At 46.4% G+C, this 16,474-nt stretch overlaps 3 protein-coding genes across 4 annotated transcripts; all 3 read left to right on the top strand.

The window, feature by feature from the left end:
- Nucleotides 1-659: 659 nt before the first annotated feature.
- On the top strand, nt 660-3,774 carry LOC307088920 (vesicle-associated membrane protein 8-like). The gene is made up of 3 exons (XM_079754983.1): nt 660-866; nt 2,679-2,843; nt 3,231-3,774. The coding sequence occupies exons 1-3, from the start codon at nt 852-854 to the stop codon at nt 3,417-3,419; spliced, it is 369 nt and encodes a 122-aa protein (XP_079611109.1). The 5' UTR covers nt 660-851; the 3' UTR covers nt 3,420-3,774.
- Nucleotides 3,775-4,407: 633 nt separating this feature from the next.
- Nucleotides 4,408-7,131, top strand: LOC307088927 (uncharacterized protein). 2 transcript variants are annotated; one of them, XR_013812592.1, is made up of 4 exons: nt 4,408-4,625; nt 5,272-5,412; nt 5,808-6,072; nt 6,262-7,131. XR_013812592.1 is itself a non-coding variant. In XM_079754995.1 (3 exons), exons 1-3 carry the CDS (start codon nt 4,611-4,613, stop codon nt 6,018-6,020), a joined length of 369 nt encoding a protein of 122 aa, XP_079611121.1. In that variant the 5' UTR covers nt 4,408-4,610; the 3' UTR covers nt 6,021-7,131. The 2 variants fall into 2 exon arrangements, 1 of the variants encoding a protein (XP_079611121.1); XM_079754995.1 differs by having other exon boundaries at nt 5,808-7,131.
- A 922-nt stretch (nt 7,132-8,053) lies between these two features.
- On the top strand, nt 8,054-13,625 carry LOC307084370 (vesicle-associated membrane protein 8-like). The gene is made up of 3 exons (XM_079748731.1): nt 8,054-8,213; nt 11,233-11,397; nt 11,682-13,625. Exons 1-3 carry the CDS (start codon nt 8,199-8,201, stop codon nt 11,868-11,870), a joined length of 369 nt encoding a protein of 122 aa, XP_079604857.1. The 5' UTR covers nt 8,054-8,198; the 3' UTR covers nt 11,871-13,625.
- Nucleotides 13,626-16,474: the final 2,849 nt, after the last annotated feature.

The following is a 16,474-nucleotide window of genomic DNA, read 5'->3' as shown; positions in this document are numbered from 1 at the left end:
GGAGGTGGTTTTAGGCCCGTCTTCGTAAGAAGTGGTTCGCTTCTCATGCCGAAAGGTCACGTGTTGAATCACAACAAGGTGCATCACAAAAACATGATCCTGAATGGGTAGTCAAGGGCTCATGGCGATTGGGTGACCTCCCCCAGCCCCGCCCACGTCCTGTTCTTGTGAGGATCCGTACGCGAGTCATGTGGAGTGTCATCGGACTCTGCTCAAAGCAGCCAATGGGCTTCCTCCGAGCCAGGTCACTGCTACCAAGCTGACTGTTTCAACTCAATAGCCTGAGCATTCATAAATAGAGTGAAATATATCTGTAAATCTTTCCCTACATATAACATTTCTTTTGGGCCTTAATGCATAATTTATATCAAATAAAAACTATACTGTAGGGGCTGAATGTACCAATTAAAATCCCATCAACACGATCCATTATGTAGGTCTTTTATTTACCCTTTATTCTATTTTTGTCTGGTCGTTCAGAGCAGCATACTTCAGTTACATTCCTTGGCCTCGATGCTGCACCCAACTTGCTGGAACCGGCTATGGGGTGAAATTGATGCCAAAAGTGATTTAATTTTTTGAATTTCTTAGTCACTCAGGTTTACGGACAATGCCTTTTGCATCAATGTGACGCCGTAACCGGTCTGTTTAGGCCTGGGACGGTGAATCCAAGGACACACACGCAAGCCGTCTGCTGAGGAGGAACAAACTGAGGAGATGTATTTCAGTTTGAGAAAGAGAATATTTACCAGGAAGTCACCGAAGAGAGGACACACACAGAAGAGAGAACACACACTCCGTTTCAAACCTGGACCACCGATCGATTGGTGAAGGACTCCGCCGTGTGAATAATGGATATTGATCCGGTAGGTGACTCCAGCGTGGAGGTGTTAGGGTGATCTCGCTGCTCCGCTTCGTTGGCCCATTTTCTACATCCAACAGGTGTCTCTTAGTTACCTGGAATGTAATGCTGCCAGTCAAGTTTTATGTATTACAATGTGTTACCTTATTGTTCATTTATTTATTGTTCATTTTTTAACACTTATTCGCTGCCCAGCAAGCAGAAGGAAATTACCAAATTTTACTATCTGGTTATTAACCCATTTAAACTGCCAGAATAAGTTATTATAGCCCATTTAGACGGTAAGTTTACATTAACTACCAAGTATGGTAATGACTTGTTTCATAAAGCTCCTCACTTCTCCTGTATATGGTGTGAATGATGGAAGCATTCACAACATATGCTCTTAATTGTTTGACCTTAACTACTTCTAGTTCTTACCTGGTGGACTCGAATGGAATTGACGGCTACTTATTTTCTAGTAATAATAGTTTTTTCTATAATTTTTGGATTTTATAATTCTTTTAAAATACTCTCCATTCCACTTTTTAGTTGGTATTGCATAGAATATTTTTTAGATTTTAAAATGTAGTGTGCGGGTTTGTGTGGGACAATGACAACCTCACTTATTGTCTTGAAGTCTAAGAATGCCAACAGAATGACGTAGGCGGTCAGACATGCTTTTATACACTGTTGGCCCGTCACTCATAATTAGGGTGACCAGATCCCAATTCACCAGAAGTGGGACAAAGACTACGTTTGTGCGGGACAAAGTGGGGGGGGGGGGGGGAGAGAGAGAGAGGAGGCGACCTGGGACCTTCAGTGAGGGTTTCAGTCCGCTATAACAGATAATCCCCCATTCCCCCCTTGTCCGTTCTATTTAGAAACATATTTGATAAACGTGTTTTATTTCGCTTATTTAGTTATATTTCATAATTAATTAAGGCCGCCACCAGAGGGCGCCTTCAACGCATTGGCCGCCCTAGGCGATTGACTAGGATCGCGCTTGCATTGCTTCTTGGTGGTGGGCGTGCCCTTAACCTGCGTCCGAGACCAAGTTTCATTGACATGATCAAACAGCCTGCCCCTCCCCCTGATGACAGCCCTGCTGTCTCCGCACGCAGCTATTTGATAAATGCTAGATGATAAATCACGCATTTCCAAAAAAAAAAAAAATCGAGTCTGACTGTCAATAATAATGCGGGACAACGTCTCAATTTGCGGGACGCGTTCAAAGTCATGGAAATGCGGGACTGTCCCGCACAAAGCGGGACATCTGGTCACCCTACTCATAATCACACAGGGCACGGGAGCGTAGACTGCTGAGAACAAAAGCAGCCATGCAGACGCACGGCTCTGGAAGTGTTGGCTCCATTGAGAGGTGGTCATTGGTTTGAGCCCCACTCACCACCAGTATGAAGGGTCTCTCTAGATGTCTAACCTCTGTGTCCTTTCACCTGTCTCTCTTACCTATGTTTTTGTTCACCTGTCTCTCTTACCTATGTTTTTGTTCACCTGTCTCTCTTACCTGTGTCTTCTGTTCACCTGTATCCCTTACCTCTGTGTCTCTGTTCACCTGTCTCTCTTACCTGTGTGTCTCTCACCTGTCTCTCTTACCTGTGCGTCTCTCGCCTGTGTGTCTCTCACCTGTCTCTCTTACCTGTGTGTCTCTCACCTGTGTGTGTCTCTCACCTGTGTGTCTCTCTCACCTGTCTCTCTTACCTGTGTCTCTGTTCACCTGTCTCTCTTACCTCTATGTCTCTGTTCACCTGTCTCTCTCGCCTGTGTATCTCTCACCTGTCTATCTTACCTGTGTGTCTCTCACCTGTGTTTCCAGGAAGTGGCCCCTGGGCTGGAGCCTGCCCCCGAAGACACGTTGAAGTACATAAAGAGGCAGGCCGACGAGGTGATCAAAATCTTGGAAGAAAACATTAAGCGCCTGTTTAAACGAGAGGAAAACCTGGAAGAACTCGAGAAGGTTTCCAAGGAGCTGGAGGAGGAGGTGACTGTTACTGCATCTTCTGTTAATAAAGTTGAACGCTACTACCAAAATATGTATTCTTGAATTACAATTAATAAACCAGTTTTTCTTGCCAGTTGTCAGAGAGTGTGCTATTGCTAAAATAAGAATTGTCTGTAATGGACAATAAATAAATAAAAATAGTCTGGTAAAGATCTTGAGCATTTTGAGTCAATACAACAATATATAACGATTATAGATATATTGTTATAATGTATTCAAACAATATATGTGATGCAATAGAGCCCAATTCTTAGTATATCCAAAGCATGGACAGCAGTTCCATCCTTATTTGACGTTTTTGAGATTAGTAGTTGGGGAGAAAATACACCGGACCTCTCAGCTGACCTCCCTCCCTCCCTCTCCCAGTCCGCGGGCTTCAAGCGTACGGCCAAGAAGGTGGAGCGCTCCTACTGCCTGAAGAACGTCAAGCTGGTGGTGGTCATCGTGGTGGTCGTCCTCGTCATCATCCTCATCATCGTCCTGCTGGCCACAGGGGTCATCCCTGTGGGGTCCCCCTCCACGCCCCTCCCAATCCCCACCACCCCCAAACCATAAACAAACACACCCTCACGTAGACACACACACCCTCACGTAGACACACACACCCTCACGTAGACACACACACCCTCACGTAGACACGCTCGCATACACGGACCTGTTTGTGTTAATTTACATGTACAAAATTGCAGGTACACCGTACACGATCATTCAAACATACATTCAGGGCATTCAGCAGACTCTTTCAATCAAAGCGACATACAATAAGTCCATTTGCCAGAGGAAAGAGAAACAACAATATATCGCTGTCGGTACAATAAAGATGCTTTCACTGCTTTTGTTTGTAACCCGTCTATAAACTGTGTGCTCACAAAATATGAACATGAAAATAAATAAAAAACCTTTTTCTCAATTACAATGTTTAGATTCTCATTAGCTCCAGAGTACAGATGTGCCCCACATGTGGTGGGAGGAAGTGATTCGCTTCTTGTGGCAACGGCTCAAAGTTGCATCAATTTGAATCCTTAGCGGTTGGTTGAGGTCTGGAATGGGGACGGGGTGACTGCTTCAAGGCGGACACACAGGACCTACACTATACAATAAGTGCGTACATTAAGTGCAGAACCTGGGGCCCCAGATGTATGTTCCATGGTTCTCTGATATAAGAGAAAAGTTGTGGTCCCTCACACCTGACACCTGGCATTCCTCCTTCTGAATCCCTGTCCCCATTTTAAAGAACATTCTAGTCCATGTTACTGATTCTCCAAACCTCGGTTTCTCCTGAGCGGGCGCATCTACAGACCTGTAAAACGATATACTGTAAAGGATGAATATACCAATCAATATCCCACCAACACTATCCATTATGTAGTAGGTCTTTTATTTACCCTTTATTATTTGTCTTTGGTCGCTCAGAGCAGCATACTTCAGTTACATTCCTTGGCTTCGACGCTGCACCCATCTTGCTGGAACCGGTTATGGGGTGAATTGATTCCGAAAGTGATTTATTTATTTATTTATTTTATTCACTCTGGCTTACGGACAATGACTTTTGCGTCAATGTGAGGCCATAATCACACACAAGCTGTTTGCTGAAGAAGAACAAACTGAGGAGGTGGATTTCAGTTTGAGAAAGAGAATATTTACCAGGAAGTCACCGAAGAGAGGACACACACAGAAGAGAGAACACACACTCCGTTTCAAACCTTGACCACCGATCGATTGGTGAAGGACTCCGCCGTGTGAATAATGGATATTGATTCGGTAGGTGACTCTAGTGTTGAGGATATAACCCATTTAAACTGTCAGGACAAGTTATTATAACCCGTTTAAACTGTCAGAACAAGTTGACATTAACTACTAAGTGTGTCCTCACCTTGTATTTAGGGGACTGAAAGGAGTTTGAAAGACAAACTCCCTAATTCACTTTTTCCCAGGCTTGTATTTGGTGTGATGGAAGCATTCACAAAATATGTTCTTCATCAAATTCTTTCTGCTTCTTTTTAAGACCTTAACTACTTCTATTTTTACCCAAAGTGCTCCATTGGAATTTTAAAATGTTCAGCCTGTATTGGAATTGATGGCTACTTATTTTCAGCAGTATGAAGGCTCTCTCTCTATACGCTATTAACGTAAGCACCAATTTAACCTGTGTGTCTCTCTAACCTGTGTGTCTCTTACCTGTTTGTCTGTTCACCTGTGTGTCTCTTACCTGTGTGTCTGTTCACCTGTGTGTCTCTTACCTGTGTGTCTGTTCACCTGTGTGTCTCTTACCTGTGTGTCTCTTACCTTTGTGTCTGTTCACCTATGTGTCTCTTACCTGTGTGTCTGTTCACCTGTGTGTCTCTTACCTGTGTGTCTGTTCCCCTGTGTGTCTCTTACCTGTGCGTGTACTCACCTGTGTGTCCAGAAACAGGCCAACACGGTGCAGGCCTTGACGGAGCATACGGAAGACGTTGCTTTGATCCTGATGAAGAATGTGGAAATGGTCCAAGAGAGAGCTGGAAAACTGGACGACGCCGACGAGAGGGCTGAGGCGTTGGAGGAGGCGGTGAGCGATACTACATTGTTGGTTGATAAAGTTTTGAGGCATCGTTGCAGGGTGCAGGGCTTAAAGTGTCAGGTGGTCTGCAAGACAGACGACATAAAGAACCTCTTCATCCGGCAGGGAAACCTGGAAGAGCTCCAAAAGGGTTCCAAGTGACTGGAGGGGATGTTACCACCTTTTCTGTTACCACATTATTTTCAATCTTTTTATCTGAGCTGAGGCCCGCCTAGCGCCCGAAGGGTGCAGAACCAGCGCAGAACCTGGGGCCCCGACGCTCACCGCCCCCCCGGTGTGCCCGGGCCTCCAGCTCTCCCCAGGCTGCTGGCCGGTCCCAGCGGTACCCCCCCCCCATCCCTGGAGGACCTCTCTGCTGACCTCCCCTCCTCTCTCTCTCCTAGTCCAAGCGATTCGAGAAGACGAGCATAAGGCTGAAGCGCTCCTATGACGAGGAGAACAGCTGCTGCAGCCAGAAGAAGCGTAAGCTGGTGGTGGTCATCGTGGTGGGGGTCTTCGTCATCACCCTCATCATCGTCCTGCTGGCCACAGGGGTCATCCCCATGGGCTCCTCCTCCTCCACGCCCCCCCCAATGCCTACCACCCCGACACCATGAACATGCACACCCTCACGTCAGTAGCGGCACCAGAGAGTTGTGCTTGTGGGAGGTATGGTTATAATTAACACTACACACTGTATTATGGTGCAAATATACCAATCAAACAACACAACAAGCAGCAACGGTCATCATCACTTACGCAAATGAAAAATATGATTTCATAATCCAATTTGGTTTCATACAAGTCAGTCCGATGTCTTCATGTATGTCTAGTTTTTTATATTATTGTGGCGATCAGGGCTGTGGTCGCCAAGCGCCACAAAGGATCCTGGGAGGGGCAGCGGTACCGCCACGAGGCGGTCGTGGTCGATGTGATGCGTGTGTGTGTGTGTGTGTGTGTGTGTGTGTGTGTGTGTGTGTGTGGTGTGTGTGTGTGTGTGTGTGTGATGCGTGTGAGTGATGCGTGTGTGTGTGTGTGTGTGTGTGTGTGTGTGTGTGTGTGTGTGTGTGTGTGTGTGTGTGTGTGGTGTGTGTGTGTGTGTGTGTGTGATGCGTGTGAGTGATGCGTGTGTGTGTGTGTGTGTGTGTGTGTGTGTGTGTGTGTGTGTGTGTGTGTGATGCGTGTGTGTGTGTGTGTGGTGTGTGTGTGTGTGTCTGTGTGTGTGTGTGATGCGTGTGTGTGTGTGTGTGTGTGTGTTTGATGTGTGTGTGTGTGTGTGTGTGTGTGTGTGGTGTGTGTGTGTGTGATGCGTGTGTGTGTGTGTGTGTGTCTGTGTGTGTGTGTGTGTGTGTGATGCGTGTGTGTGTGTGTGTGGTGTGTGTGTGTGTGTGTGTGTGTGATGCGTGTGTGTGTGTGTGTGTGTGTGTGTGTGTGATGCGTGTGTGTGTGTGTCTGTGTGTGTGTGTGTGTGTGTGTGTGTGTGTGATGCGTGTGTGTGTGTGTCTGTGTGTGTGATGCGTGTGTGTGTGTGTCTGTGTGTGTGTGTGTGTGTGTGTGTGTGTGTGTGTGTGTGTGTGTGTGTGTGTGTGTGTGTGTGTGGTGTGTTTACATAAAGGCAACTCTCGGGGTCGTGCAGAGTTTGGGCCACGAGAGTTTCAAACTACTATAACTGGGGCTCCCGTCTGATCATTCCCGTGCTGCTTGCCACTTTATTATTAAAATCATTTTTCCATATCTTTCTTAACCAAATTACTTGGGGTTTTGGGAGGGGGGGGGGGGCTTAGAGGGGACTCAGCCTTTTTCAGGGGGGGCTTAAGCCCCCGCTAGCCCAAAACAAACATCTTCAAACGGCCTTCAAACTATGAGCCTTTTTGAGCTGGAGATGTACTCACAGAAATCTATTACACCTTACAACACTCACTTAGAACCTGGACTTGCAACCATTAAAATCAAACGCTTAAGTAGCCAATGCACTAATAAAACATGCTTACTACTCAAATCAACCTTCACCTAACGGGTTAACTGAACTCAACCCAGCTGGAAGCTGAAACACAACAGCGAAGTTATTATCAAATATCCAAGAATAATGCAGAAACTAATGACTTACAGGTCGCAGATTCTTCGTCATGGTGAAATTGGGATAATCACCGAACCGTAGTTTAATCTCAATGATAGACCCGTGAAGGAACATACACTTTATTTATTCATCCATCCATTCATTCATTCATTTTTGTTACAAAACGTAGGCACTGTCCCACAGTTCAACAGCTACCTACTCTTAAAATTGTATTAATTGAAAACAAACAAATTCAGGGTTTTTGGGATCATTCAACTTGAATATATTGTGTAAGATTATTAACATCTTATCCAGCTTTTCTTATACAAGTTATACTTTTTCTTTGCCTGCCCTTAGGCCAGATTGAGTTACTTCTACTTTATCCAGTTTGAACGTAGAAGCGCTAAATTGTTATGCTTTCATACAGAATGTGAAATTAAATAACATAGAACATCATGGGGGGGTCGAGAGGGGGAGAGGGAGGGTAGAGGGGAAGGCCCAAAGGGGGAGAGGGGGAGGGCCGATGGGGGAGGGGGAGGGCCGAAGGTTGGAGAGACGGGGGAGGGCCGAGGGAGGAATTTAGTTTGAGAAAGAACGACCGAACCAGGAAGTCACCTACGAGGAAACGTTATCGTCGCGAGGATCCCGAGCTTCAAAGTGGTCCAAAAGGTTGACAACCCCGCGATCCAGTCCCATCAGGATCACCAATCGATCCGTGCAGCCCACGCCCCAGTGAATAATGGATATTGATCCGGTAGGTGACTCTGGTGCTGAGGGGTCTCGATGTTTTCGGCTCCACTCCAGTGGCCCAGTGTTATTATTTATTTATTTATTTATTTATTTATTTATTGTTAGCATCCAACAGGTGTCTCTCTCATTAACATGTAACGTTGTTATTCAGCTGGATTACGTGATTGTTATGTGTATATTTATTGGTTATTGGTTCTATTTCCTAACTCTTGATCGCTGCCCAGCAGGCAGAAGGAAATGACCTTCTTTTACTACCACGGTGGAGACGGCTATCTGGTTATTATTACCCATTTAAACCGTCAGAACAAGTTATTATAACCCGTTTAAACTGTCAAGTTTAAACGGGTTTACATCATTAGGACTTAAATTAAGCTTCTCATTTTTAATGTAGGGGAGGAGTTTGGAAGACGAACTTCAGAATTTACCTTCTCCGGGCCTATATTTAGATGAGATTGTTGTTCTTACTGGTGGGAACTCGTACCGAGTTGTACATGGCCCAGTAACGATATTCCCAGAGAGGCTCACCGATAGGGAAATAAAGCCACAGCACCAACTCCAGTATCGGTGTGTTCTGGTTAACATGAGGGTGGTTTCACTGCGCCTTCCTGGGTGAACCTCGGATGTCCTCGCTTCCCAGTTACCCCGTCAGTCCTCAGGCTGATATAGGTAGATAGATAGACCGATAGGTAGGTGGACAGACCGGTAGATAGACAAGTGGGCCCGCACAGCACACCGGTTGTTGTTTGACTATCTGTGTGAACACATGAGACCTATCCCTTCACAATGCCCGAGAGGGAGCGCTGGTTTCGTGCGTAGGGAGCCACGGACACCGGCGGCCTCCACCCTGTTTCCTAGAGACGGTGCTGTTTACGTTATGGGACGCGCACAGACAACCACCGCCGTTCATAACACATAACTATGCATACTAAAATCTATTTTAAAATGTAGCTTGTCAAGCTTAAGTGAGATAATGACAGCATCATTTCTTTGTCGAAGAACACACACACACACACACACACACACACACACACACACACACACACACACACACACACACACACACACACACACACAGTATCGACTCCTGAGAACACAAGCCTTGCAGATGCTCCGCTATAGAAGTGGTAGCTCCATTGAGAGAGGGTTGTTGGTTTGAGCCCCACTCACTTTATTATTAAAATCATTTTTCCATATCTTTCTTAACCATATTACTTGGGGTTTTGGGAGGGGGGGGTGCTTAGAGGGGACTCAGCCTTTTTCAGGGGGGGCTTAAGCCCCCGCTAGCCCAAAAAAAACATCTTCAAACGGCCTTCAAACTATGAGCCTTTTTGAGCTGGAGATGTACTCACAGAAATCTATTACACCTTACAACACTCACTTAGAACCTGGACTTGCAACCATTAAAATCAAACGCTTAAGTAGCCAATGCACTAATAAAACATCCTTACTACTCAAATCAACCTTCACCTAACGGGTTAACTGAACTCAACCCACCTGGAAGCTCGAAGAATACACACACACACACACACACACACACACACACACACACACACACACACACACACACACACACACACACACACACACACACACACACACACACACACACACACACACACACAGTATCGACTCCTGAGAACACAGGCAGCCTTGCAGATGCTCCGCTATAGAAGTGGTAGCTCCATTGAGGGATGGTTGTTGGTTTGAGCCCCACTCCCCAGTATGCAGTCTCTCTCTCTATACACTGTCAACGTAAGCACCCATTTGAGCTTCCGTGTGAGGCTTTGTCTTGGCAAGACGCTGTTACACAATGCAAACAGAGCACTGTTCACACACAATAAATGCGTACTGGAGGTGAACACGTTTACACTTAAAGGTCCAGGTGGTGACGTCATTCATCAAAACAGAATAAAGAATACAGAATACCAGTGGGTCTCTTACCTGGGCTTTGGTGATTACCTGTATTGTCTGCATACCTGTGTGTCTAACATCTGTCTGTGTGCCTTTCTTTTATTTACCCGCATCTGTTCACATATGTCTTGCTGTGTCTCTGTTCACCTGTGTCTGTTTACCTGTCTCCCTTACCTGTGTGTCTCTTACCTGTGTCTCTCACCTGTGTGTCTCTCACCTGTGTCTCTCTTACTTGTGTCTCTGTTCACCTGTGCTTGTTCACCTGTTTGTCTCTTAACTGTGTCCACCTTACCTGTGTCTCTCTTATGTGTGTGTCTGTTTACCTGTCTCTCTTACCTGTCTCTCTCACCTGTGTCTCTCTCACCTGTGTCTCTTACCTGTGTCTCTCTAACCTGTGTGTCTCTCACTTGTCTCTCTTACCTGTATGTCTCTCTTACCTGTGTGTCTCCCACCCGTCTGTGTCCCTCTCCCATCTGTCTCTCTTACCTGTGTCTCTCACCCGTCTGTCTCTCTTACCTGTGTGTCTCTCACCTGTGTCTCCCACCCGTCTGTCTCTCTTACCTGTGTGTCTCTCACCCGTCTGTCTCTCTTACCTGTGTCTCTCTTGCCTGTGTGTCTCCCACCCGTCTGTCTCTCTTATCTGTGTGTCTCTCTCACTGTGTCTCCCACCCGTCTGTCTCTCTTATCTGTGTGTCTCTCTTACCTGTGTCTCCCACCCGTCTGTCTCTCTTATCTGTGTGTCTCTCTTACCTGTGTCTCTCACCCGTCTGTCTCTCTTACCTGTGTCTCCCACCCGTCTGTCTCTCTTACCTGTGTCTCTCACCCGTCTGTCTCTCTTACCTGTGTCTCTCACCCGTCTGTCTCTCTTACTGTGTCTCTCACCCGTCTGTCTCTCTCACCTGTGTCTCCCACCTGTCTGTCTCTCTCACCTGTGTGTCTCTCGCCTGTCTGTCTCTCCCACCCGTCTGTCTCTCTCGCCTGTCTGTCTCTCCCACCCGTCTGTCTCTCTCACCCGTCTGTCTCTCTCACCTGTGTCTCTCACCCGTCTGTCTCTCTCACCTGTGTCTCCCACCCGTCTGTCTCTCTCACCTGTGTGTCTCTCACCTGTGTAGGAACGGGCCGATGGGCTGGAGCCGGCCCCCCGCACCAAGGTGGAGGACTTGAGGAGCCAGGTGGACGGGGTGAAGGACATCATGACCCAGAACGTAGACCGCATCCTGGCCCGCGGCGAGAGGCTGGACGACCTCATGGACAAGTCTGAGGACCTACAGGCGGGGGTGAGCGTCACCACACAGTTGGTTAATAAAGTTTTGAGGCATTGTTATTTTTGTATTAGCAACGCCTACATCATGATATGTATTTCTTAAATGTGTACTATATTGAGACCTGAAGATGTCGTGTAGAGTACAGCCAGTCGTTATCGACAACGCTTGGATGGTAGTGTTTACCGTTGCACGGTATCTTCGCGTCCCTTGAGAACCTCCCTGATGACGTCTCTGTCTGTCTGTCTGTCTGTCTGTCTGTCTGTGTGCCTCTCCCTCTCCTCTCTCTCCCCTCCTAGGCCCAGCACTTCAAGCAGACGTCCCAGAAGGTGGCACGCACCTACTGGTGGAAGAACGTCAAGCTGATCGTCATCATCGTGGTGGTCGTCCTCGTCATCATCCTCATCATCATCCTGCTGGCCACAGGGGTCATCCCAGTGGGCTCCACCACGCCCCTGCCCCCCCTGCCCACCAATAAACCCAAATAACCCCCCCCCCCCAACACACCTAGACACGCACTTGCATATACGGGCCTGCTTGCGTTAGTCACACACACACCTTCACACACTGATTCAAACCTATAATCCTTTTCTCAAGGGGACCCCCAAGGTCGAGGATCTGTCTGTTCTTTCCGCCCCTCCTTCGTCGCGCACTACTGGAACCACAAGGTTTTTACGAGTCAAGGTGCTTCAATGACCTCAGAGATAGTTTGTTTGTAAGGTGAAGAAAAGAAACAGCAGGAAATGGATTCCCGGAATGTTTGGCCACCGTCTTGAAACGAGGGGCATCAAATTATTATATTCACCCGACGATTGAGGAAACAGATCAAGGGCTTCGCTAGCTGGCCACACCAACTGTTATTACTTCCTGTGAAAGAGGAAGTCTGCTGCGCCGTTTTTAACTTGATGTGCAGCCGTGGCCTGTTGCACAACATGCGGTCAGTGTTTGGCTATGAACCGTCGGAAAGTAGGGATTTTGAACGAGGCCCTCTCAATATTCTATCTATATTTTCGGCCGTACTGAATCGGTTACTTCTGTCTGTCTTCACACGTTGAGTGTTCCAAGTATAGTAGCCATTGATTTGTAGACTTTGTAAACATTATAGCTTGAACGATGAGGTGTTAGACGCCTGTTGCTACTTTTTGTGTAAAACGTAAGCTAACAGTTTCCTGGCGGTTTTAGGGGGGGATGTGGGTTAAGGAGCCTTTTCGTAATCCCCTTAAATGTTTCGTTGATTTATGAAATGGTGGCCGACAATAACTGTCCTTTGATTGATTCTAGCAAAACTGCAGGAGGGCAGATTGCTATTGAAGTAATTGTAATTTCTCCTCTTGTATTTGTGACCTTAGTTTTCTTCCCCTCAAAAGAATATGAATCTATTTTGGTATATGTTAAAAAAGAAAACGTCATTGACAATTGAAAAATCTTTTAAGACTTCATGGTAGATAATAATACTTCCTTTTGATAACAGCTTAAGGTAAAATAATGCAAAAAAAAAGTTTGGTCATTTCAGGCGTGTGGTTTTTCACAACACTGGAAACCACTTATTCGTGAGACGATACTTAGCAGGAACATTCCGGATTTGCATGTTTGCGTTGTAATTTACCTGGTCTTTCGACCACATCCTATTACTCACACTCAGACGCCATGTAGGGTTTACTAGACACTTTTGTTAATAGTTCAGTGTGCCCAGCGGTGGGCGCTGTTTGTCCAGTCCTTAGAATACACCGCAGGCCCGTCTGCTGACAGCTCTTCTAGCCAATCAGCGGAGAGAGATCCCTATGTTCCGTTACAGTTGGTATTGTTATGATAAGAGGTCTTGGGGAGGGTCAACAAAGCTTTTACCTCCATCGTTAGACAGTTGGGTTTTCCCTCTTTCTGATTCAAGTATATAATGATAAAATGTTTTTTACGCTGTTACGTTCCCTTTTTGGGTCATCCTTGTGACCAACGGATGTAACTTTCTATATTCTCTGGTGTTCGAGCGTCCAGATGGTCTACAAAGATAACTAGCAGTATAGTTTGTACATACTTATTCTCTCCTATTTGTACATTTGTCATAGCCCGTTAAAACTATTATGTCAATAAATATATATAGAGGATATTTAATGTGAACGGCCGACATTTATCTTTTGCTAAATGTCCTTTTCCTTTTCTTTTTTTAAATCTTTTAAATCAACCTGGACCAATGAAGAAGTATGTGAGTTAATGTAGAGAGAACTATTAAAGTAATCCTGAAACCATCCGTGATTCAGTTACTTTGAATTAAACACACACCCAACATGCTTTTTCTCAAACCCACCTGTTAAATGTACTTAGATGCCCTGCTAATCTTTCATTTTATTAATGTTACTTGTGTTTTTAATATTACATATACATATATTATACTGGTATAATATATGTGTATATATAGTTCTGCTTGGAGCTACATTAACCCATACCTGCATTAGGAACCATGCAATCCATAAGTCTGATAACAGCGTTTGTTAAGTTACTAACTAAATAGGTAGTGTTTCACAAGCCTGTACCCTTGCAGTCGCTTGATAAGAACTGCAGTAAAACAGCTTGTTATATAAATGTGTGTTTGTATTGATGTGTGTCGAAAGGTTTATGTTAATATACTCAGATTCCTATTCTGACTGGCAGCCATTTCTCGGGCTTTGACGTATGTGCCACCAGATGGAGACAGAGGACATTTCACCTGTCGCTCTGGTCGATGTATAATGACATGACACACTAACCATCATCCAAATGACATTGGCCGTGTATTTTCCCTTCTTTCGTCTAAAACTAATTGTTTAAGACTGATTGTTTACTCAGTAAATTGATGGTTTCAATATTGTTGCCTGAAAAGATTATTCTTGTTGATTTGTTTATTTGTTTATTAATTTACAACCCTTTCGTTCGGTGAATACATATTAAAAACCAAAGCATGCTTCTCAAAAACGCCCAACACAGTACAATAACATTTATCATGTAACCTATGCAACGTGTAACTCTATTTTCCACATCTGAAGACATTTCAACATTCGATCCGTTCCACGGTGTTGACACACCTGCTGTTGTCTTCAGCTGGGGCCACCAAACAGACTGCAGACGGTGGAGAGGGCCCCGGGGCCGCTCAGTCACGTGGAGAGCGGCCCTCTCTCACCCTGGTGCTGTTGACTCAACATTAGCATTAGCATTAGCCTCTGCCATCATCACTGTTTAGTCAACAGCGTGTGACACAGCACGCAGAATCCACCGCTAAAACACTGACATCGTGTTGGAATCACATGCCCGTTATCTGAGTCCTGGTCGGGACAATGGCGACACACAAACACACATACACATACCCACAAACGCACACACACACACACACGCACACACAGACTCACTACCAAAAACCCAAACACACGGACAGTCAGACAGACAGACAGACAGACAGATACTCACCACCCACATACACTACACAAACTACCCACACTACACACTACAAACACACACAAACATCCCCAAAGTGATTCAGATGTGGAGTCATGGGGGTCTGACGATGTCTGGGCCTGTACGGAGGGGTCCGGAGTGTGAGGGCGCGGGGGTGACTGTGGGGTCTTTGTCCGGCGGGCCTCAGGCGGGCCATTGTTGCTCCGCGGCCCCAGCGCTGACCGTAGGAGCATTCTCTCGTGGGACCTCATTTGCAACTATGATTACTCTCTGACTTCATCCAGCGCATCCGTTTAAAGAGACACCATCCGAGCGACGCATGTCCCCCCCCGGTCGGCGGGTCCGAGGGAGACGTGGGGATGCTGCGCCCGGGGACAGCAGGGCAGAGGGAGCTGTCAGACCTCAGACCTCCATCGCTGAACCAGAAGGTTTCGCAGGGATTAAACGCACCATTCCCACGGGGAAATCCATCCTGGGAAAGATTCTCTACTTTTAACGGTCGACAGTCGACAGTTGATGACAGTTATAGCTACAGCAGGACCTGGTCTTCATGGTAACAGGACCTGGTCTTCATGGTATCAGGACCTGGTCTTCATAGTATCAGGAGCTGGTCTTCATGGTATCAGGACCTGGTCTTCATAGTATCAGGACCTGGTCTTCATGGTAGCAGGACCTGGTCTTCATGGTATCAGGACCTGGTCTTCATGGTATCAGGACCTGGTCTTCATGGTAGCAGGACCTGGTCTTCATGGTATCAGGACCTGGTCTTCATGGTATCAGGACCTGGTCTTCATGGTAGCAGGACCTGGTCTTCATGGTATCAGGACCTGGTCTTCATGGTATCAGGACCTGGTCTTCATGGTATCAGGAGCTGGTCTTCATGGTATCAGGACCTGGTCTTCATGGTAGCAGGACCTGGTCTTCATGGTATCAGGACCTGGTCTTCATGGTAACAGGACCTGGTCTTCATGGTATCAGGACCTGGTCTTCATGGTATCAGGACCTGGTCTTCATAGTATCAGGACCTGGTCTTCATGGTAGCAGGACCTGGTCTTCATGGTATCAGGACCTGGTCTTCATAGTATCAGGAGCTGGTCTTCATGGTATCAGGACCTGGTCTTCATAGTATCAGGACCTGGTCTTCATGGTAGCAGGACCTGGTCTTCATGGTATCAGGACCTGGTCTTCATGGTATCAGGACCTGGTCTTCATGGTAGCAGGACCTGGTCTTCATGGTATCAGGACCTGGTCTTCATAGTATCAGGACCTGGTCTTCATGGTAGCAGGACCTGGTCTTCATGGTATCAGGACCTGGTCTTCATGGTATCAGGACCTGGTCTTCATGGTATCAGGAGCTGGTCTTCATGGTATCAGGACCTGGTCTTCATGGTAGCAGGACCTGGTCTTCATGGTATCAGGACCTGGTCTTCATGGTAACAGGACCTGGTCTTCATGGTATCAGGACCTGGTCTTCATGGTATCAGGACCTGGTCTTCATGGTAGCAGGACCTGGTCTTCATGGTATCAGGACCTGGTCTTCATAGTATCAGGACCTGGTCTTCATGGTATCAGGACCTGGTCTTCATGGTATCAGGAGCTGGTCTTCATGGTATCAGGACCTACTCTTCATGGTATCAGGATCTGGTCTTCATGGTATCAGGACCTGGTC

This window comes from Pollachius pollachius (genome assembly GCF_949987615.1).
Source record: "Pollachius pollachius genome assembly, chromosome: 1".
Lineage (NCBI taxonomy): Eukaryota > Metazoa > Chordata > Actinopteri > Gadiformes > Gadidae > Pollachius > Pollachius pollachius.
Note: the sequence above shows the minus strand (reverse complement) of the source record. Positions and strands in the feature narration are given on the sequence as shown.

What these genes read in the sequence shown, in the direction of transcription:
- LOC307088920 (XM_079754983.1), top strand. An exon ending in CCAAGGAGCTGGAGGAGGAG is followed by an intron (nt 2,844 to 3,230) that starts GTGACTGTTACT and finishes TCCCTCTCCCAG; the next exon opens with TCCGCGGGCTTCAAGCGTAC.
- LOC307088927 (XM_079754995.1), top strand. An exon ending in CTGAGGCGTTGGAGGAGGCG is followed by an intron (nt 5,413 to 5,807) that starts GTGAGCGATACT and finishes TCTCTCTCCTAG; the next exon opens with TCCAAGCGATTCGAGAAGAC.
- LOC307084370 (XM_079748731.1), top strand. An exon ending in CTGAGGACCTACAGGCGGGG is followed by an intron (nt 11,398 to 11,681) that starts GTGAGCGTCACC and finishes CTCCCCTCCTAG; the next exon opens with GCCCAGCACTTCAAGCAGAC.